At 40.1% G+C, this 23,070-nt stretch overlaps 1 protein-coding gene across 2 annotated transcripts; it reads right to left on the bottom strand.

Moving 5' to 3' along the window:
- Positions 1–8,915: 8,915 nt before the first annotated feature.
- On the bottom strand, positions 8,916–23,024 carry pkp2 (plakophilin 2). Of its 2 annotated transcripts, none has more exons than XM_075471492.1 (13): positions 22,536–23,024; positions 21,565–21,629; positions 19,901–20,499; positions 19,672–19,801; positions 19,303–19,510; positions 17,900–18,074; positions 15,290–15,407; positions 14,909–15,070; positions 14,049–14,225; positions 13,311–13,464; positions 13,011–13,200; positions 12,610–12,697; positions 8,916–10,534 (listed from the first exon to the last, which is right to left on the bottom strand). In XM_075471492.1, the coding sequence occupies exons 1-13, from the start codon at positions 22,717–22,719 to the stop codon at positions 10,445–10,447; spliced, it is 2,340 nt and encodes a 779-aa protein (XP_075327607.1). In that variant the 5' UTR covers positions 22,720–23,024; the 3' UTR covers positions 8,916–10,444. The 2 variants fall into 2 exon arrangements, with proteins under 2 accessions (XP_075327607.1, XP_075327608.1); XM_075471493.1 differs by having other exon boundaries at positions 22,586–23,024.
- Between the last annotated feature and the right edge of the window lie 46 nt (positions 23,025–23,070).

The raw sequence follows: 23,070 nt of genomic DNA, 5'->3' as shown, positions 1-23,070 counted from the left end.
GACCTGGAGGGTGCATCCATCTTTAATGTATTCTGTTCACCTGCTTGGGATTGTGTAGGTCATGTGATAGGCAACAGGACATTTGTAGCACATCTTTTGGCTATCTGTGTGTTGTGGGTTGGCATTACTCGGCTTGTTCCAGCACATTGCAAAAAGCTAAATTTGGCTGATGTGGGAATACACCACTGCTGCTAAGGAACATTGTTGCCTAAACAATGTTTGGGGCGTCACATGAGTGCCAGGATCCAAGTTTTTGCAGGGGAGCTTTGCATTTCAGTGAGACAGTTATTATTCAGGGTTTGGTGTTTTCAATGTTGCAGCTGATGGTGTCACATGATGAAAACACTTCATATCTTTGTGCTTTTATCATGGGCTTACCTAAACTGAAGGAAATGTTAAACCGAAGACACCATGACTTTCATGACTGCACCAGCTGAAAATAACACAGATGTCTCGGCCATTAGTTTTCAGTCATGTCCATAAAATACAGCCAAGCGTACAAAATTCAGCCATAACGTTGTGACCATCAGTAACAACCCTGACCTATGGTGGCATGGACTCCAGGCCTCTGAAGCTCCAGCTGTGTGCTGTGGCATCTGGCACCAAGTTGTAAGCAGTCCTGTAAGTTACAAGGTGGGGCCTGCGTGGATCAGGCTTGTTTTTCCATCCCTTAGATGCTCAGTTGGACTGAGATGTGGAGGCCAAGTCAACACCTCAAATGTTTTCCTCAGACCATTCTAATTTTTGCTATGTGGCACGGTGCATTATACTTCTAAAAGATATAACTGCTTTCAGGTAATACCATTTTTATTAAGGGGTATATTTGGTCAGCAAAAATATTTAGCTTGGTGGGTGGTATGGGTCAAAATCACATTCACATTAATTGCAGGACAAAAGGGTTTTTCAGCAGACTAATGCTCAAAGTATCACACTGGTCTCACCTAATTGGATTCAACTCAGCGCACCCTGGTGCCATATTTTCCCCAGGTAAGCGGCAAGCACAAACTTGACCATGCCTATGATGTAAAAACATCTGGGAACATCCAACAAGTGCTGCAGCTCTGGAGATACTATAACCCAGTCCTCTAGGCATCACAATTTTGGCCCATGATGAGGCTCAAATAAGAAATGCGTCAAGTAAAATGAATAAGAAGTACATTTATAATCTATGTTGCATTGCTACTAATTTTACAAATATGTTTTTACTTCAGATTCTGCGTTTGTCCTGGCTTAAAATTCCAGTCAGTGCTCATGTGTTCAAGTCTCTCAGCATTAACCATGATATCTGCCTGTTGTGCTGATAAGGCAAAATCAGACGTGATCCCCAGTTTTTCAGTGTACAGTCATTTCAATGCTGCTCTGTGCTAACTGTTTTAAGCTTAGTCTTTCAACTAGTTCAATAATTATCTGCAATAGTTGCAGTCTATCTCGAATGCTCTTTCTAGCAAGATTAAGGGTCTTCTCATAGAGCCACTGTTAGTTTTACCGTAGCCACAAACTGAAAATAAAAACAAAAACAAATCTCTTAATCTTTTTGTTTTCCTTGCAGTTTTAATATCTAACTGCTGTTGAGCTGTGGATCCATTTAGAATCAAACTCTGTAAATAATGCCAAACATATGGTCCAGCTGGAACGCCAATCAAATCAAAAGTGATTGATGTTTTCTTTCAGGCAGTTGTGCCAAGATTTTGACAGATGCTCTCAGGATTTAAAGCTCCAACATTACCCAAGATATAGTCATGCTGCTGTTGATGGTATCAAGTCTCATAGCTTTGTTAATCAGAGTGTCAAAGCATCTATATATAATGTGACTTTGCACATTTGACTTTGGAATTGGCTTAAAACATTGAAGTCCACAACATGTTGTTTTCACCATGAAGCCTAATGAATGTATTCCTTATTTTGCAATCAAATGATTTCTCAGATTTTGTGATGCTTTGACATGTCTCGCTTGTCTGGATGTTTTTCTGCACCATTTGTTTTAAAGATGAAAATCCTACTGTAGCTTTATCAAGACTTTTCACCTCAAGTGCACACCAGACTCTTCTTTCCTCGTGTCTCTTCACCACCCTGATAAATTCCGAAAGTTTGAGTCTGTGAGGACCAAAGAGTTTTCTTCTGTCAACACCCCTGCTTTCAGACCTTTGCTGTTGACCTCCTGCTCCTTTCTTAGGTTTGTGGCGCTGCCAGTTGTTTGCAATCGGACCTTGAATCCATCTCTTTACCCAAGCTCTTCAGCTCTGTCTTTACCAGTCACAACACAACACATTCTTCTTGACCCCATTTAGTCCTGTGAGACTACAAGAAGAAGAAACTCATGCTCCTCACTTCTCACGCTATCTCCCTTTTCACAGACTTTTTTCTTGCTGACTTGTCTACTGTATTTAGCACAGTCAGTAACCAGCTTGTCTAGTGTTTTATGCCTCACTACAGACTTTGACATGTGAACATTTTAAAGAATATGGTCTCTTTCCACTTGGCAGGGAATAATTTTTACATCTTCCTGCAGGAGTCATTCAAGCACTCAGTCCTCAACATCTCCTTCACCCTGCTTTCAAAGTACTGGGAAAAGTTTACTTTGTGTCTCAGGCTGAAAATAATGAAACAGACAGACTGGACTTCTCTTTGATAAATTCAAATCTTCGGTCCTCTCATGTAAACATTCTGGTATGCTTCACCCTGAGGGTATATCTGAGATAATATGTGAAACAAAAGGGGAAAGAAACTTGGAGGATTTAGCTGGATTGTTGTCTAGCCAGACACTAAAGGAGGACTAAAATATTTTTCATCCCTTCAAACACACGGGAATTGTTAACACACTAATAAAGTCAAAATTTAGTCCTTAGAGGTCCATTGTGTTAGTTGCAGGGGCATCAAGTGACATAAATTGCATACCAACTGAAGAGCACCCACCTCTATGTTCCGAGAATCTTCAAATTACGGGGGCCACAAAACCCCTGAAAGGCCCACACTGGGGCCAGTGTTCGTTTTGTCCCCTGCAGGCTTCTTTTGTAACATGACTAAGAGGTGCAGAAGTGGAACTGCAACATCTTTGGATACGAGCTGCTTGTGCTAATATGATTTTTTGTTAAATTTAAAAAAAAAAACTGTTCAATTTTACACACTGAAACTTTAATTTTTACTCTTATTGTGGTTAAGGCCTTGGACTATGATGGACACTTTACAGGGCATCATTATGGGTCTATATCATGGGTATGAACCGATGACCTTTATAAACGTGTCGACTGAAGGACTCTTTTGGAAGATCGAAATTGGATCATTCGGAGAAAAGTTTTGTAGCATTTGACTGCTAGAGGGTTACACAATTAGCAAAATTGTGTTTCACCTGTTAGCTGTTGATATTTTGGCCTTTGCTGGCTTGGATGCTGTACTGCTGGCATGATTTATGTTGGTAAGTCTGACACATTTTTACATCTATCATTATGATGAGTAAACATGGCAACAAGAAAGTTGTTTGCATGGGGGAGCAGCTGATTTAGCTATCCAAAGCTAAAGTAATGCTGGGAACAACACACCAAAACCAGATGAGTTGAAGAGGAAATGTCAAGTATGCAGAGCATGAACTAAAAGGAGAGAAAGGAAGAGGAAGTTTAAACCAATGCTTTTTGTGATCATCGTGGGAAGTGTGAGATCACTGTTGGTTAAAGTGGACAAACTTAGAGCCCTGAAGAGGATGCCGCAGGAATATCAGAAAGGCAGTATGTTTCTTTTTTCACTGAAACCTGGCTGCAGGGATATCTTAAACATCTCTCTACTCAGATTTAAAACTATATGGGCAGACAGAGGTAACAGTGAAGGAGGAGGGATTACAGTGCTTGTTAACAGATAGTTTAATCCTTGAGACGTCACTGAGAAGGAGCATTTCTACACCCCAGATGTTGAACTGTTGGCTCTGAGTTCTTGTTCATGATGTCTACTAAGAGAATTCACAAGTGTTGCCCACAGACACTGTGTGTGTACTCATCAGCTTAGTTGTTGCCAAGCTACAAAAACAACACCCCAACCCTTTGTGAAGATTTGTGAAGATTTCAACCACACCTTTCTCTGCTGCACTTCAAATTTCTAATTCTATGTCAGCTGAGTTTAATTTTATTTATTTTGTTATGTAACTTTAACAATAGTGCATCTTTACTAATGATTCATACTGCGGAAATACAATTTCCTTGCGGGGATTATCAAAGTTTTATTGAATTTAATTTCATTGAATTCTTGTGTCTAGTCGGACTGTGGGAAGTCCCGAGCCATACACATGTGAACTTGTCATGTCAAGAGCATACAGTTAGCTTTGGGAGAAGTCAGGGCTGTCTGAGTATCCCTTTAACTCTTTGTCTGCATTCACACTGGATTTGTTTCTCAAATCAAAACTTTAGGACAGCTGTGTCTGCACTGTCATTTGCATTGGATCAGATTAATGGATTAGTGTTTGCAGAAATCATCAACATATCTGTAGATATTTCTACATTAACAGGTTAGGTATAAGTGACAGCATAGCGATGACTGGAACTTTGTTTTCCAAACATGGATTCCCTCCAGCTGTACCTGCATTGAGTCTTTCCCTTTGCAGCGCGAACAGACAATTTATTTTGGCACGTGTTCACGAATTGATCTTCACATTGTCCTTCATAGCCCTTTGCGAGTTGCAGCATTGTATTGATTCATCTCCTCACTGATCTGGACTTGTTTGTCATATTCAGAGTGCTGCAAAAGACACTTTAAAATCTGATTTTCACAGCCAGAGGCCACCTTTAGTCACATTTCACACTACTTCTAAAATGTGATTCTAATCAGATTTCACGTTTTATTTAGACTGTCTAAACTTTTCTGTAATGTGCTTAACAACAGCATTTTTTTCCCCACCTTCTCCCACAGGGAGCGTTATCTGGGAGCATTATTCAACATTAAAAGGACAAAATCATGTTCCCAGCCTTTTTTTGACTTGTGACCAGATTAGGTTAATGCCTGCATGTCACCACATTCACACGGGTGTGTTTGGTGGAACGGAAGTTCTTTGTTGGATCTGCTTAAAACTTTCCAGTTCTGCCATGAGAATAACAAACACCGGATAATCTGACATTTAGCTACTCTCTGTTTCATCTTTCTGGTTTTCTGTTTTCCACCCTTTCTAAGAGACTGCACAAAACACACAATCACCTGGCCTCAGAGCATGTGCTTCTTTGCTCCTGAAGGCAGAGGAGCTTTAAAACCTACACACAGCTGGAGGTAATGCTTCCTAATGAGCAGCCAGTGCCTGCAATAGTGCTCGTTAACAAAGGTTAAAACGAACATGATGTTTTTCATCATTTAAAATGCTGCTTTTTGAACTACTATGATAAGTAAAGAAAACATACTTTGTTGCACAGCAAGGACTGATTTCATTAACAGCGGCCTTCATGTCGTTTTCTTTCAGTCAACACTTAACATGAAGAAAATGACTTTGTGCTCTAATAATTCCCATAAAATGAAGTATTATGGTGATAATTGATTTTAAAAGTGGCATCCACATCTTATCAACTCTCAACTTGTCCAGTACTTCAATTTATTAACAAATTTGTCAATACGCTTCCATTGTACTTTGCTTTAAGCTCTAATAAGCAAGTGTCGGAGCATATTAACATTCTTACTGTACCATTAAGCTTAAAGCACCACAATGTTGAAGTCTCATAGAGCATCTTGTCTGGCTGCAAACTTTGTCTTGTTTCCTTACATAAATTAGACAGATATTACTCAACATTTGAAAACAACTGACTCTTTATTTTAATCACTTTTGGTATGCATTTAAGGAAAACAAATAATAAATCATTCGATTTTTAGACCGGTCCAGCAACCACGTCAAAGGCATACTTTTCATTAAATATATTAGTTGTTGTGTGCTGTGCTTTACACAATCCTGCTGCCAATACTCGATTTAGAAAACATATTGTTCAATAAATCTTTTTCCATTATGTTTAAAATAGTCACTCTTGATCATTCAACTTCAGCTAAATTTCAGTTCCCATTTTTAAATACTTGTACCCCACTTCTCACCCAATGGCAGTTGGGTTCAAGACCCAGCTTTGAAATTAGAGTAGCAGGGTGGAATGGATGCATTACTTTTGATCGGTAATGATAAAAGCTAATGGACGATAAGAGGGCTGCAAATCGGTGCAAGCATTTGGGTTTTCTACGAAAAAGATTTGTGCCGTGGAACGTAATAAACAAAACGTCAGGGATAAATATAGTAATATAAATAAGAAGAGAAACTTTAACTGGACAGGGTTAAAGTGACACAGTCTGGTCAGAAATGATGGTGGAAAATCCATCCAGCAATACATCTTCCATACCCACTTAATCCAATTCAGGGTTGCAGGGGTCTGGAGCCAATCCCAGCTGCCATTGGATGCAAGACGCAGTACAGCCTGGATGAGTCATAGAGACAAACAAGACTAACAATGCTCACATTCGGAAAAAAATCCAATTTATGTCAAATACAGTTGAACTTGCCTTTGGTCTACTCATAATGACAGCACTCAGGTCAATGATATCAGAACCTCTACGTCATATTCCTCAATGTTTCCTCTCTTCCTGTGTAAGGCTGAATAGGTTTAGTATCTGAGGAGGTTTCTGTAAAAGGTCTGTCCACACATGCATGTTACTGGTTGTCTTTTTTTATTTCTGTGTGGTATTTTACTTTATTCTGGTCATTGTGGGTCATATTGTGGTTGTTGTTTTCTCCTCTGTAAGCGCTCTGTTTCCCATTTGAGGACATTTTGCATCTCATTTAGTTTTTCCTGCCTTTGTGGTCATTTTATGCCTACTTTTGGTTATTTTGCATCTCTGCTCACTTTCGTGTCAGACTATATTTCAATATTGTCACTTAATGTTCATTTAGGATCCATTCACAGTTTTTAACTTTATTTTTATCTTATATTTTTTGTGGTTATTTTGCAAATCTTTGTTCCCAATTGGCCTCTTTGTAGTCACTTTCCATCTCCTCCTTTACATATTTACTGCATATGATTTTGGTTCTCTGCCTCTTCCTCAGACATATGTTATATTTCTAGGATAAGATCAAGGCCGACTAACTCCCAGGGCCCCTGGGCCTTTGCCTGATAGGGTCCCTCAGTACTCTGGTCACACTCTTTGTTCCCAGTAACGTCTGTGCCACTCTGTGACACTAAAGAGTGAACCTTCATTCCAGACATTTTTAAAAGGTCTGCTGGGTAAAGACATTTGGATTCCCAGGAAGCAATTTCTTTAATAACTTCAGTTCAGATTTCCCATATTCTTGAACAATCATGTCAGCAGAGAGCAATTTGCCCTGAGTTGTGACACTGCCAACAATGACCTCTCTGTAAAGTAAAAACTATCTTCCATATTGCCTGTTTCGCACTGCTGCAGATCTGTGAATGAGTCCTTTCTCTCTCTGTGTAATGAACATGTGCAGCCATATAATGTGACAACTCCAGCACGTGCCAATCCACAGCCCTGCTCCAGTAGCAAACAAACCTATTCTCAGGTTTCTTCCCACCTGTTACCACTGCCTATTTTAGTAGTTTGTGCATATATTATTTCTGGGGTGCTCTATAAATATTCTTTGGGCTAAAATGACTGAACAGAAATAAAAAGAGTGACCGTTAATTTTTTTATCCTACAAATATTCCCATGATGTTTGTGACTGTATTTGTTTGGACAAGATGAAGCTTTTCTTGTGAAATAAGAAATTGGGTCTAATATTCAGAGCAGCATAAGGTCCATAAAAACAAGTAAGCTATTGTTAAACAGATTTAGGCTGCACTTAGTCTTTCTCCTCCTTCAGCCAAAACCAGGGCTTGAAAATTGTGGTCTTTGTCACCAAAATGGTTCACAAAATGGGTGAATTAGAGATTAGCAACAAAGAGGAGAGGGCAGTCACGTTCCTCAACCAAAGAGGCTTAGAGTTTCATCTAAGAGCCAAAGCATGTTAGAACACGTAGAATGAAGGATTTATTAATATTAAAAATATCTTTAGAGGAGGAAGAGCACTTTAAAATAGTTTTATGCATCCAACTGAGTATTTTCTCCACGTTCTTTTAATGAACGGTTGCCTCTGTGATGCAGTAGTGTAGCGGTACTACACTGCTGCCCTCTGCAGGACATATTGACAGGAAACCTGCATTTTCCTTATTTTGAGGCTGAAAAGAGTTCATCTTTAAAGGAAGCCTTTTTTATATATGGAGAGTGGATTAAAATCATTCAGTGACACTTTTTTTCTCAGAAAATCAGCTAGAATATTACGGAACGCCTTTTAAATCCTTTTTATCTGTGCTTGGAGGGGCAGACTTTTTCCCATGTCTTTTAGAGGATCCATGTGCAGATACAGGGAGAATCCCTGACACAAAGCTGTAATTACTTCCTAGGATACCGTTAATTTGATTAAGAAGATTTAACTACTGCCTGAAATCATGTGAGGCTTTTCTAAATTTCCCAGTTGAGATCAGCTTCATTAGATGAAGTAGATCTCTGGGGGAATTTGGCTGTTTAAATGAAAAACTGTCTATGCAAGGGCACCAAGCCGGATTTTGGCACAGGGTTCTTTCATCTGAGCATCGCTTGCTTGCATTTTATGTCATATCAGCTTTTTTCTAATTTCAATCTCTTTCAGTAGTGAAACTAATAAGAATTAGATGTTGATATCTGTAAAGATCAAAAGAAAGTCAGTGACCGGCTGTCTCCTCACTGTCCTGACCTTAAATTCTTGCCCTAGAGGTACTTGCTCATTGGCACTCATCCTCACAGCTCCTCCCCCACTTTAGCTGTACCGCAGTGCAGCTCGCCTTGCCAGGACCTACAAGGTTAAAACTCCTTCTTGGACTAAAACTCACTCAGAGGCCTGACAAACAAACACAGAAGCCACAGATTTTGGATCAGCACAGACACTGTGTCCACACTTTATTTAAAAATGATTTGGAAATCTTTCAATGGGATTTTAAACAAAATTTACACACTGCAAGTTTCGACCAATAAATACAAAAAAACCTTTCAAAGTTTAAACAAAATAATTTTAACTTTATCCGTTTCTGATTTTGACGACAAAGCCAACTTTTTCTCAGTTAAGATTAATTTACAGAAATGTATCAGGGGAAATCCTGTCTGCTACTTATTACACTGTGTAGTTACTCGTCACTCAGTATTGCCAAACAATGACTGAACCTTTCAACCATGTCAAGTATGTTGCAGTCATTACCAGGAAAAATCAGTTTGACATTTATCTTACTATTTATTTCTCTTTCTGCAGTTTTGTAAGCTCCTGACATCTCTAAATAAAGTTTTACAACATAATAAACAATAAAGTTCATTCAAAACTGTTCACGTCTGGAAACAACTCCTTCTTTTTTAACATTACACTTTAAAATTTCATTTCACATCATTTTATCTGCCACTGCATTTGGTACCTCAAATTATTAATGCTGCTCTCATTCATTCCAACTTTGTTACTGTGGATAGCCAAATGTTTCCACTGACTGCATCACCTGAAGCGCTTAAAAACACTTGCTGTCATCCACTGCGGAGCTGCCACTACAGTCATTGGGGAAATTATCAATAAGTTGTCTAAAACTTCTACATTCTACTGTCTGACTATTTGATGTATAACATTAGGGACATCAACAGAAGTGCTACAAGTAAAGGTCCCAGGAGATAATAAGTGTTTGTTGGCTCATCAGTTCATTTCTGTTTCCATAAAACCTTCCACTCATTTCATGTAATTGAAACTAAACAATTGTCCTTAAACAAAAAGAAAGAAACATACTGAAGAAGAAGTCCAATTCTCAATATTTTGTGTGTACTATTACAAAAAAGAAAAAACTGTCACTATGAATGATGAAGATGATCCATAAAAGGAAAACCAACCCGGTGGCACGCACGGACGCTTGGTCAGGAGCTCACTGCGCTGGTTTTAAACACAAAGGGTGCCCCCAAAATGTCACTTTAAGACGTACAGGGTTTGCCAAGCTGGTAACATATCAGTTGCAGGACGTGTTGCCACGGCAATGTAGAAAATGCCAATTTTCCATGACAAAATATATTTCAGCTTCCAAACTTAAACAAGTACTTTTAATGGGTAACAAATCTGTACAGTGAAGGAGGTCAAAATCAGGACTTTCTCTCAAGGCTGGATTCAAACACGAGTATCATGCTGAAGAGTAGGGTAGCTATCCATCTCCGCTCAACTCATAGCATCATCAGCTTAGGTTTTTCCTGTTGTCATGAACTATTGGTGCAGCTGGTGTGTCAACCTTTCACAGCAGAAGGACAACAAGCAATACGCAGCTGGAGATCAGCTCCCTGTGCAATGATAAAGGGGTGCTCCATGTGTTGAAAACTGACACGAAGGGCTCTTGACCAAGCATCAATATGCCACAAGTTGGGAGTGAAAATGTGTTGTGAAAACAATTTTTTTTTGCTGTTATACTGTTAAACGGTTTCTCTGTTTCTGAAACTCATTTACAGCCTTTGTTGTCCTTTCGTTGATGAAATCGGATTTCTTGAAGGAACACTGTTGGGAGAGAAAAGTGTTGATCAGACTATTATTAGACACGTGAAAAGGCTATTTTTATTGGATTTGGAATTTTAGTGCCCCCTAGTGGTAGGCAAATTTCAAGCAGGTCAAAGATAAATACATTAGTTAATTGAATAAGTAAAAATTGCTGAGTCAGTCCTGCTCACAGACTGAACTACTCCAAAAACAAATGAATGAATAAATGACATAACCTCATACCATATGACAGCAACAGCTGTCATACATAACATCTGCAATAGACTGAAATAACAAAATATAAATTTACTAGCCATCAGACAAAAACTCATAAAGTAACCTGCATCACTATCGAATCTATGTACAAACGTTTGTAATACAACCCCAATTGAAAATTAAATGAAAAATCTAAATAAAAACAGAATGCAATGATTTCCAAATCATATGAGCCAATATTTTATTGAAAACAGAAAATATAAAACATGTTGAATTTTGAAAATAAGACATTTGCTATTTAATGAAAAATGTTTGCTCATATAGAACTTGAAGGCAGCACCATGATTTAAAAAAGTTGGGAGAGGTCCATGTTTCCCACTGTGTAGCATCCCGTCTTCTTTTAACAACGGCCTGTAAATATCTGAGAACTGCGGAGACCAGTTGCTGGACCTTTGGGAGAGGATTGTTGTTCCATTGTTGTCTGATATAGGATTTACAGTCTTGGGTCTTCTTTGTTGTATTTTGTGTTTCAAGATGCACAAAATGTGTGAATTTGGTGAAAGGCACTTCTTCTTCTATGAAGCCATGCAGTTGTAAAAGATGCAGTATTTGGTTTATCATTGAATTGCTGAATTATGCAAGGGCCTTCCCTGAAAAAGACATCATCTGGATGGGAGCATATGTTGCTCTGAAACCTGTATCTACCTTTCAGCATTAATAGTGTCTTTCCAGATGTGCAAGTTAACAGTTCCATAGGCACTAATGGACCGGACCCCCATATCATCAGAGATTCAGGCTTCTGAAATTAGTGCTGATAACAAGCTGGACTGTCCCTCTGCTCCCAGTAGTTCAGAGGACGTGATGGCCATGATTTCCAAAAAGGATTTCAAATTTTGATTGAACTGATCACAGAAAAGTTTTCCACTTTGCCTCAGTCCATTTCAAAAAGCTTTGGCCCAGAGAAGACATGTTCACATACGGCCTCTTCTTTGCGTGATCGAGCTTTAACCTGCGTCTGTGGATGGCACGAGGAACTGTGTTGACAGAAATGATTTCTGGCAGTGTTCCTGAGCCCATGCAGTGATTTTCTCCACTGTTTTCAATGCATTGCTGCCTGAACATTGCAGGCATCCCATACTGGCTTTCAGTCATGTCCCTTGCACACAGAGATGTCTCCAGATTCTCTAAATCTCATGATCCCTTTATGTACCAGATGTTGGAATAGTAAAAGGAACATTATTCTGAAATCACTCCACAATTTGTAGACATATTTTTTCCAGATTGCGGAACATCAGTCCATCGTTACTTCTGAGAGACTCTGCCTCTCTAAAAGGTTCTTCTTATGCCCAGTCATGTTACTCATCAGTTGCAAATTAACCTAATTAGTTGCGACATGTTCCTCCAGTTGAGTGTTTTTGGTACCACTTTCTTTTCTGACCTTTAGTTGCCCCATCCAAACATTTGTGTTGCTGTCATCACAATTAATGAGCTAACATTTTTCATTACATAAAATCATGTCTCACACATTCTATATGTTTATTTGGTTTATGAGACCTGCATTCTGTTTTTATTTACATTTTACACAGCGTCCCAACATTTCTGGAATTGGTTGTTGTACAAAAACAAGAATCAGCTAATTGCTTCATCTTCATATAAAAGATTAATTAAGAAAATTAGCGAATTTATTCCAAGTGATAAATGTTTTTTCATTCTCAAATATTGTGAAAGAACACATGAAGAGAGTCTGATAAAGGTCTCCTAGGCTGTCTGCATGCAAGGAAAACACAAGCACGCATTTGTTGACAGAGGAAACCCAGACATACAGCGTCACTATCTTTTTAAGAGAAACTTGGTAAAGAGTGACGTGTGAAGTGACTCACCCTCTTGAAGGCCTGATGGAGATCACTGTGCTTCCACATTGTGTACAGCAGAACACTTGCTGCCTGACTGGCTCTGTTTAGTCCGCCACTGGAAGATAAAAAAAGTTGAAATTAGGTCACTTGTTGCCTTTTTCCGCATCATTACTTCTTAGTAAAGATTGATTATAATGGTTCTGTTTTTACTGGGGTCAGATCTTAAATGAAGTACTTTTACTTGGAGTAGATAAAGGTAACATCATATCAAAAGTTTGAGATGCTTCTCAACTGAATCCTCCTCGAACTGAAGATTCAATACAAATGCAGACACTGAATATTACTAATACCAGTAAGATTTAGTAAGAAAATGATTTGTAAGAAATCAGAGCCTTGCATGAGGAGCGATGAGGTGAGCGCTGACTAACCCTTTGTCTGCATTGCTGATATTGACGATTTTTGGTAGAGCTTTGTGGCTGATGATGGCTTTGATGGGATTCACGTCAGTCACACTCAGGTTGATCAGGATAAAAAGCAAAGCTGTCACCTCATTGTGCAGGTTGGACCCACTGTTGTCATTAAACAGCATCTGCACCACGCTTGACAACACATGGTTCCCTGCAGGAGGAAAGGAATCCCATAAAAGATCTGTTGACTGAGTGCAGTTAGAAACGTATCGTCTGCGGTCAGATTTAAGACGAAATATAACATTTTAAATGTGAAGTTACCAATGGCAGGGTGAAGTTCCTGGTAGCGAGAGAGGTTTCTTATCAGACATATGGCCGGTGTCTTCACCTGACCATTGTCCCCCTCTAAAACTTTCTTGAGATGCATGAGTCCATTTTCCCGCTGAACAATGGTGAGGGCGACGGCTCTGCTCATCTATGAGGTCGGAGAAAAATGACGCATTTTGGTTTACGAGTAAAACACATGACAGCAACTAGGTATGCTGATGCATAACGGGGCTGAAATGATCAAGTACATCAAAAAATAAGTGCTTGTTTGCCATTTGAAAATTCTTCTGTGAATGCATGTACATGCTAAAGAAATACCGAAGCACAAATAAACAGCCAACAATTTAGGTTAAAAATAATAGAATATTTGCTCTTTGCTATTTAAAATGCCTGTATTTGCTTCCAGTTCTTCTTTTTGTATCAATGTATGAATTTTAAAAATGGTATATATATATATTATATATCCTTAATTTTCCCCATATGCTATTGGCTTCTTTAGTACTTTACATGCCTTGATTAACATCCTGCAGATTTAACTTTCATCTCACTACAAAGTAACTGATAGTTAAAAAGCTCTTCCACAACAGCCACTGACCCACAATAACCAGCACAGTCAAAGTTCTAAATAAATCTGACAAACAACCCCATCAATGTGCTGCTAAGTTGCATCTTCATGTCTCACATTCTGAATTGATGAAACGGTCCAAAGAACTGTGCTCTGCCATTTCTTACTTCTCCGTTTCCAGCTGTGATGTTCTGCAGCGCCTCGATGGCCGCCTCCTGCGTTAAGTGACGCTTGCTGCGGGCCATCACCGACAGGAACATCCTGATGGAGATGGGGCTCCACAGCCACTCTATCCCCCGTGGGTTAGGCTTCTCCTCCAACAGGTGGGGCTCGTGATTCGGATCCTGAGAAAGAGCCAGAGCATTTACAAGCATGTGTTTTGCTGAGTCACAATATTGTAAATGGAACTGTTCTGGTAACATTCTCACTTTGTGAGGAAAACCTCAATTTAGTAGAACATTTTGAGGAATCTGAACATAGACTGTGTGTAGACTATGCCTCATCAAACACCATCACTCATGACCTTGGGTTTAACACAAAATTTTCATGGGGCTATAATGATAGGAGTAAATTTCTTGACCTCCTTTTGCCATAACATACCCAAGCAGATCTGTTGGACTGGCTCAGTCTGCTTTACATAGGGTTGACATATTTTTGCTTAACTGAGCATTTTTATGGGTTTACGGGACCTAATGGGACCAAATCCCAGCACAAAAAACTCTCGTGATAAGCAGAAAAAAAGTGGCTGTTACAGCAGAAGATTAACATCAAACTAAAAAAATGTAATGGTGATTTTGTCAACTCAAGTTTCGTGTTTGAGATGTCAAAATATCTGTGCTTCGTTGTGTTGACTTGCTAACATTAACAGCAGACACAGAGGCACCACGGTAAGCAGCAGTATAACCACTAATTTGAATTTTTCACTCCATCAACGTAATGTAAGAGGAAGCTTTTTATGGATGGTCTAAGAACATCCCTCCCAAATGTTTTGCATTGCCAGAGTGGATTACTTTGACAAAGGGATTACCTTTTTGATCTTGGCACTGTGATAAGGAAAACAGCCGAGAGTCGACGGCTCGGAAGCCAGGTTTTGCTGAGGTTCGCTGAGACGCTGGCTGTGCTGCTGCAGATACTCGGGCTCAACCTCAAAAGCCAGGTTGCGCAGTATGCCGACACAGTTCTCTGTGGACTTTAAAAGAAATAAAGATAAACATTTGAGCATTTGTAATCCGTTTTGAAATGGAGCGTGCATCTTTTTCTTAGAATATCTGATTAAGAAAATAAACAAAAGGAGCTGAACCAGAAATTCCTACCTGTGACTTGTGGCAACACAGTGAGGATTTTAACTGCTATGCAAGAGTCCGGGAAGACAAACATTTACTCTCAAACGTTATCACTTACACTTTACCTTGTCATCAGTCTCGTAGTTGGCTATGGTTCCGCGTATGTAGTAAACCAGAGAGTCAATGAGATTCTCACACTCCCTCATCGCTCTCCTGACGTTTGGGCCAGCAGAGCTCAAATTCCTGCAGCCAAACACAATCAAAATCATTGTAGTGTGACGTGTGTGTGTGTGCTATTATCTTTATAGAGCTTTCCAGGGGTCCGTTTCACGTAGCAGGTTCAACCAACTCTGAGTCTATTCCTGATCTCTGAGTTGATCTACTCTGAGATAGAAAACTCTGAGTTTTCGGTTCCAGAAACGCTGATTTGAGTGAGGTTAATCAACTCTGAGTAGGTTCACCTTGAGTTTAGCGCGTGCACCACAACTTTAAAAAGCCAGCATCAATGGAGCCCCGATTCGACGAGTCACCTTGGCAACGGGGAAGAGGAGGGGCAACGTTTTTCACCAACCTCGAATTGGAAATCTTAATGCGCTCATACGGCGAGTTTCAACACGTTTTTAGAAATAAGTGCAACACCGCTGCAGCAGCAAAAGTGTAAGTTTAAATGTAGTCCTTTGCAATCACAATAATATTACAGGGAAACTGCTTGAATGGTAGCCCATTCAATCCCGCGGGGGAGAAGCGCACTTGGCAGCAGTTTAAGATGAAATATAAAAACATTGTTCAAACAGGTGAGACCTCGGCATGGAGGTACCTAATTTTGATCATGTTTTACACTGTAAAGTAAATATTAAGTGGCTATTTGACTGTGCAGTTATTTTATTCCCAACATAATGCTGTTTTCACACACATAAACTATGTCTTCTCATCTATATCATCCATCCATCCATTATCTATACACCGCTGAATCCGTCAGTCGGGTCGCGGGGGGGCTGGAGCCTATCCCAGCGGTCAATGGGCAAGAGGCGGGGTACACCCTGGACAGGCCGCCAGTCCATCATAGGGCCACATAGAAACAAACAAGACAAACAACATACACACTCACAGTCACTCTGAAGGACAATTTAGAGTCATCATCTACATCATGTTCTGTTAAATAATTAAGCCTATTTAAACTAACACAGACTTCTACTGAGCCAACAGAAAGAAGGCAGATGCCCGTAAAACAGGTGGTGCCCAGCACCGCCACCTGTAACGGGAGGGCAGTGGCTGAGGGAATCCACCCCCAAGACACGAGTGCCTTTATAAAATATAATAGGCCTATATATGTCTTTTTTAAGCCTATTCATACAAATATTTATTTGTCTTTTATGTCTTTTTTTTCTTTTGTCCCAACACATTCTGATGGTGCCGCTCAAAAAGATAATTGTCTGTAAATGCAAAAATCTATGCGCGGTCTGATAACCATCTCCGACGAATATTTATTTCTCTGCGCAATAATGCTGCACCTTCATCCACGGGATTGTTGTCAAAAGGACATGTTCGTGAAAAAAGTCGCCTCCTACTGTGCCTAATGGACTTCTAGAAGTAGAAGAACTCGCTCTGCTGACTGAATGAATGAGGAAATCAAATGGCGTGTGTGGCTGAAAGAGGGCGGAGACAGAAAGAAACTCGAGGTTTCTTGAATAAAACCTGGTCCCGACCAGGTTAGGTTCAGAGAGTCTGTTACTACGGTAACTGACCGTGAGGTTAAGTTACCTCTCTTTGTGAAACAGGCTAGAGTTACCCCTCTTTGTCGGGGTTGAGTTACCTCCCTTTGTGAAACGGAAAACTCAGGGTTTCCCTCATTTCAGGGTTAACCTACTCAGAGTTTTCACTAAACCTGCTACGTGAAACGGACCTCAGGTCTGTATCATCACCCAACAGTAAAGCCTACTAACCCTACCCTAACCCTAACCCATAACAGCACAAGCGAATTCATGCACGCTTTTAAATGTCGATTTTTTCTTTTCAATGAAAGACGATTTCACAGACTTCTGCAGGAAAATAAACACAGTCTCCATTCCAAATCCACACAAGTGGCTCTTTGTGCAGTGATGAAACACAAGAGGAACGGGAATTTTTTCATCCGTCGGGAGCTCAAAAGGTTTCAGAACATGATAAGGAGAACTTGATAACTCTGGGCCAGCGAGGACATAACGATTGCAGTTCAGCGGAGTGAACTGAGGGCCAAGAGAGCGTGCTGAATAATTCAGTCTTTCACTCTTCTCATCCGGCTTTAGTTGCCAAGGGAGCAGTACTACTGATATTTCCTGCTTTTCTAAACACAGACATGATGCACGTCTAAACAACTGACTCAATAAAATTCTTTTCAAGCAATTTAACACAGTAATGATTATCATTCCACAGAAGTAAGGTGTGTATTTTCTGTTTTGTGTACCAGAAGGCTAAAGTGGAAGGATTATATCAGTACCATGTAGAGTACCTTCTAAACTTACAGAAAACAAGCTTACAAACAATAACAAACTCAGATCTGCGATCATCATCAAGTGTGATTTTTGAGGCAGATGCAGATGACAGAAATCAGGGAAATCCCATTTTCCTTCCTGTTTACAATGGATGTAGCTTTATGGAAATTATCGAAAGCTCGTTATCTGATATCAACCAAATTTACTCTCGTGTAATAACATACCCTGCAAGAAGCTCACAAAATATAGTAAAAACATTTCTACCTCAGGCAGCCGGTAGTGTTATAGAAAGAATCAGCATCAGCAAGCAGCTCGTCTTTCGGGTTCTCGCCCTCTGACAGGCCGGAGCTGGGCACCAGCACATACTTGGTGAGCACACGTAAGGTCTCGCAGAAAAACTCCTTCAAAACGTTGTGTGAGGAGAGGTTCCACAACAGACCTGGGATTGAGATAGAAATAGAATTCATAGAAATCAGAATCTGCCTAACCTGATCCCATACAGTGGAATGCAAACATCTGGTTTCAATATTCTGTTACTGAAAAGATCAGCAAGTACATCAGAAGATTAACTGGTTTAAAGAAAAGTTTAGAACTCCTCATTATTGCTCACTTACCGTTTGGCATTGTCTGACAGCTTGAAAATGCAGTTTGAAGCCACCTGAAATACTTTCAGTTTATGTTAAAGGCATCCTCACCACATCTTCCAGTTAAAGGCTAATTGTTCTGTGGGATTCTTGTCCTGTCTGGGATGCTCTGCTCTTTCAAATTATAACTTTTTCAGATCCAGAATTTCAATGAGGCTTAGGTTGCAGGACTGTAAGGTTTAAGATCATTTTCCTTTTCATTTTAAGCTTTTTTTAAAGTATGTATGAAGTCTGCTTCCCCAGTCTACTGTTATCTAACTTTGTGGATGAAGATGCATGATTCATTGGTCCACAGTACTTGTTTGCAAAATGAATCATGCTGGTTTAGGTATTAATCTATAAACGTCTGACACTGATGATGAAGGAAGAAAGGGATTCCTCTGATCCCTCTATGGTCATATTTGTGCAAGTGTAGCAAGCCACCTTGAACCAGTTTGAGCTAAATATTTGCTTTTCTAACAGTCCTTCACAACCTCAACTTTACCTTTAGATTTCCTATTAACACCAACTTCCCGATTACATCACAAACTGAGAGAGAGGCTGCCTGAAAAGGCTATCTTCCTGGAGCTTTCTGCCTTGTGGTTATCACTCATATCAACTTTTAGAGTGCTGTGCCAGTGCTTAGAGGAGTCACACTTAGAGGAACTTTAAGAAGTCAGTATTTATGAAGCTTTGAAATTTGCATCACCTGGCCTTTACCTTGTCATTGTGAATAAGTCACATTTCTGACAACCTTAAAGATAAGGTCTGGTGCTTCTTCTAAAATTGAGCAAAGGAGAGATTATACACTGGGCTTGCTTAAAATGTTGAAAGACTGTTTTATCTTTAACATTGTGCCTTTCTCAACCTCCAGCTTGTCAGTGACATTAGCAACATAAATTGCAGATTACAACAAAATAAAAAACAGCAGGTATGAAAAATGAGAGATGCTGCTCTGGAGCCAGTGTTTGATTTGTCCTTGTTGGGCTATTGTAGTAATATAGTGTTGCAGCATGGTCACAAGCCAAAAAACAAACAACAGACCTGTAAGCTGGCGTCTTGTCTCCATGTCTCGACTGTCGGCCAGTGCACTCGAAATGAGAGCCAAACCGCCCTTGTCCTTCACCTCCACCTTATTGTCATCGTTCTGGTAGACGACATTCCGCAGGGCCCCAGCAGCGGCACGCTGCACCTCCTCATTCTCATTCTCCAGAAGTCTAAGGAGTGTTTCAATCCCATGCAGATTGTACATCTAAAACCAAAGTGGATTACTGACTGACAGGTCAAAGACTGAAAAATGGGCAACTGTTTTCATTTTCTCCGTAAAAGTATAGTTTTAGAGCTTTTATTTTGACAAGCTCCATTTTAAATCATTGTAAAATCATCCCAAATAATGTATGTGACTAAACATACCATCTTTTTATCCTCAGCATTGTGGAGACATTGATCTTGTATGTATTTGGCTGCAATGATCAGCTTTTCTTCATCATCATGCTTCAAAAGGTTCACTGCCCTCTGCAGCGTCATCTTGCTCCCTGACGGCCTATGTCAGAGGACACAAATTATTCATACAGTGCATGGCCTGGATAAGGACATTGCCGGGATGTACTGAATAGATATACAAAGTAAACATAGATCTTACTCTTTTTTGACAATCTGCGTCTGCTGCATGGCGAGTTCCGCCTCGGCCTGCTTCCCAACGTTAGCCTCTGCATTGTTAACAGTGTGTGAGTATGAAAGCTGGGGCCTTTTTAGGGGACTTCTCTGGGACCTGTATCCGCCCCCCCTTACCAGAGAAGGCCAGGACAAGGCTCCATCAGGCTGGGTAGATTTAAACATCATATTATTGTGTCCCTGTACAGTGTGTTTCCCCGGGTAGACACTATTTTGCCTGTAACGCAAAGTGAAGCCGTCCCCAGAGTTTTGGTGAAGCGTTGCAGCTGCAAACACAGACTGCGGTCCTGGCATCGGCCTAATTGACCGACTGCGGTTGAATTTCACAGGCGTGGAGGAAGATGTCCACTCTGAGAAGACAGGTCCGTGTGAGTAGTCCTGCAGAGTTCCAACTGCATGTGAATGTCCAGGTCGTGGGGCGGTGCGCATCATATGACGATACGTGCTGTGGTCAAAACGAGTGTGAGACAGCTCTGGGATTGGTGGCGGAGACACTTGGTCCCTTCTGGATGGTCTCTGCATAAGGCTACCTGAGAAGGAGCGGCTGGAGAAATTTGATCCAATTACCTGAGAAGAAATAAACAAAAACTGCACGATTGAACAGTGTTGCTTTTTTTCAGCACGAGTTGCATTTTATTGGAAAGTTGCTGAACAGGAAATGAGGGCAGATTAAGGGGCAGGACACGGAGCTAAGGGCACCGAGCTGGGACTCGAACCAGGGACGGCTGCCTCCAAGAGCTTCACCTGCTCAACCAGTTGAGCTAACCGGCGCCCGTGATCTGTGCTTTTTGCTCTTTCTCCTAACGGTAGGACTTCAAATTCAAGCGCTATTACAGTTTTAAGTAGGTGTTGCACATTAATTAAGTGTTTAAAAGCTCATTAGGATGACGTGGATACTGTTTAGAACTGAGCAGATAAAATAAGCCCCTCAACTCTTTTACGAAAGAGACGTGATATATTATGTGGATTTCCATTCATCAAAGGCATTTATCAAATCTTGCATTCGTTCTTTTACGCCTTCATTTGTTCACAGCATTCCAACTTTTCAGGAAACCGGACTGTGCACGTATACATATCGTTTACGCAAAATTAAACTGAAGGATGATTAGTAATGTTGATTAAGTTACAACAGAGTAGTATCAAAAAAAGAAAAAGCTTTATTCCCAACTTTTCCTTTAACCTCTAAGATTTTCTTTTTTTCAACTGATTAGTAGGTATGAAAAAACATATTTCAACATATTTTATATCTAAATTCAGACATTATCAATTGTATTTTGTCAGTTTCAAGGCTCCACGAATCCTTCACTCTTTTCAAACAGTCACCAGAGATTGACTGTTTAATGTGGAGCGAAAGATAAAAAATGTAGTGATTGATCTGATGGACTTGGAGGATCCTCAGATCCTCCCATTTGGCTAAATTCAAATAATTGAGTACAACATGTAAAGTTTAGAACGATGGGAAGCTACAAATCTAAGTAGCTCATACTTAAAATGAAAAGGTACGATGTAAACCTCAGATCACTTTTAGTAAGAATATGAATTACAGCCAGTATATGTGAGGGTTTCACATTTCTCTTCATTTCTTGTGTGTGTTGGTGTATGCATGAATAAAGTTGTAAAAGGGTGCTTTACCTTTGTGTCTGATGAAATCCCATCATCCAAGCTCCTCATTGTATACGTCTTTAAATGGACTCCACCTTTAAATGAAAAATGTCCAAGAAATCTGATTTTAATTGCACCGTTTAACACCGCCTTTCGCTTAACACAAGGCAAGGTGTCACGAGTTTGTTTCCCATCCAAGTTACTGCAGCGCAGAGAGAGAACAGCACTCACTCCCAGCGCTGCAAGAGTCTTTGGAACCTGTTAACCAAATGTCACATTAATCATTTGTATGAGACTAACAGATGAGGAAAAAACTGGAAATAGGACAAATCACACAGAAAAAAACTTCTTTGTTTATTAGTGACAAATTAGACTTAAGTAACATATGATATAAAGTATATATAACAATTGATTTCCTCAATATGAAACAAATAACAACAAATATGTGCTTCTTAAACATGAAGATTTGCCGTGCCTAAATCCTCAGTCATTTTAATCTGCCTTTATACAAATGCATGAAACCACAGAAACCTGTTGGACAAGTGCTGGGCACAACTATGTAGTATGCATTCCACGCACAAAAAAAAGCCCAAAGTGCCAGTATTCAATCAAATAATCCCAGTTATAGACCTCCAACATACCAATCCTCTGGACTGTGGGGCCAAATCACAGAATCTCTAAATCTGAAGAAGTGGCTCCAGCTTGCCGACCACCGCACAAGCAAGAGGGTCACAATATAAAGATTTAAATATTATTATTATTATTATTATTATTATTCCCAGTGCAACATTGGATAATTGCCTGTTCAGAAACTAACCAGTATGAGGTTTGTATGTCTTTGATCTCCAGTGTAGCACCCTCATAATTATCCGTCTGTACAGACAATTGATCCCTTAAAGATGGGAACATTAGGACAGATCTAACTGGTTCTGCCCAACGATGTTACAAATTCTAACGTGTACAGAATTAGTCTTGTAGGAAAACTTCAAAACAAACATTACCATTTGAAAGTTTCTTCTGTGACTTCCGTGATAGCGTGAGATGAACTTGCCTCTGAACACGGAGGCTCCGGCTGCCGAGCTCGTCTGTCGCTGAGGATCCCGCGGCCGGAATAGCCAGACTGGTGTCATTCAGCTCGAGGGAGCCCAGCGCGTCGAGAGACGACTTTGCAAACGCATCATCCATTGTGAGCCAACACAAACACGCCGAGAGTTCGTCGTTTTCCTCATTGAACGTATCAAACACTGTTTCTGGATTAAAAGTCCGTCTTGCTTTGTTGTCCCGCACGCTGGTGGGTCAGCCAGGCTCCAGGCGGTGAGGAGGGCGGGGCTAAAGACGCACCTGAGGTGTCAGGTGTCAGTGCAGACAGGTATCGGTTAACCTGATGTCTGATACACATCAAACAGCATTTCCCAAAATGAAACACACAATTTTTATTTAATGCGGAACTTAACAGCATCTGTAAAGAATGTTACGTTAAACTTGACTTAATTTCCTTAGCATTAATACTGTAATAAATGTGTGTCTTTACCTTTG

Source organism: Odontesthes bonariensis, chromosome 8 (genome assembly GCF_027942865.1).
Source record: "Odontesthes bonariensis isolate fOdoBon6 chromosome 8, fOdoBon6.hap1, whole genome shotgun sequence".
In the NCBI taxonomy this organism is placed as follows: Eukaryota; Metazoa; Chordata; class Actinopteri; order Atheriniformes; family Atherinopsidae; genus Odontesthes; species Odontesthes bonariensis.
The sequence above is the reverse complement of the archived record's forward strand: the minus strand, read 5'-3'. Positions and strand labels throughout refer to the sequence as shown.

What these genes read in the sequence shown, in the direction of transcription:
- pkp2 (XM_075471492.1), bottom strand. Translation starts at nt 22,719, where the DNA reads ATGGATGATGCGTTTGCAAAGTCGTCTCTCGACGCGCTGGGCTCCCTC. An exon ending in GGATTTCATCAGACACAAAG is followed by an intron (nt 20,500 to 21,564) that starts GTAAAGCACCCT and finishes ATTTCTTCTCAG; the next exon opens with GTAATTGGATCAAATTTCTC. An exon ending in GGAACTTCACCCTGCCATTG is followed by an intron (nt 13,201 to 13,310) that starts GTAACTTCACAT and finishes TTCCTCCTGCAG; the next exon opens with GGAACCATGTGTTGTCAAGC.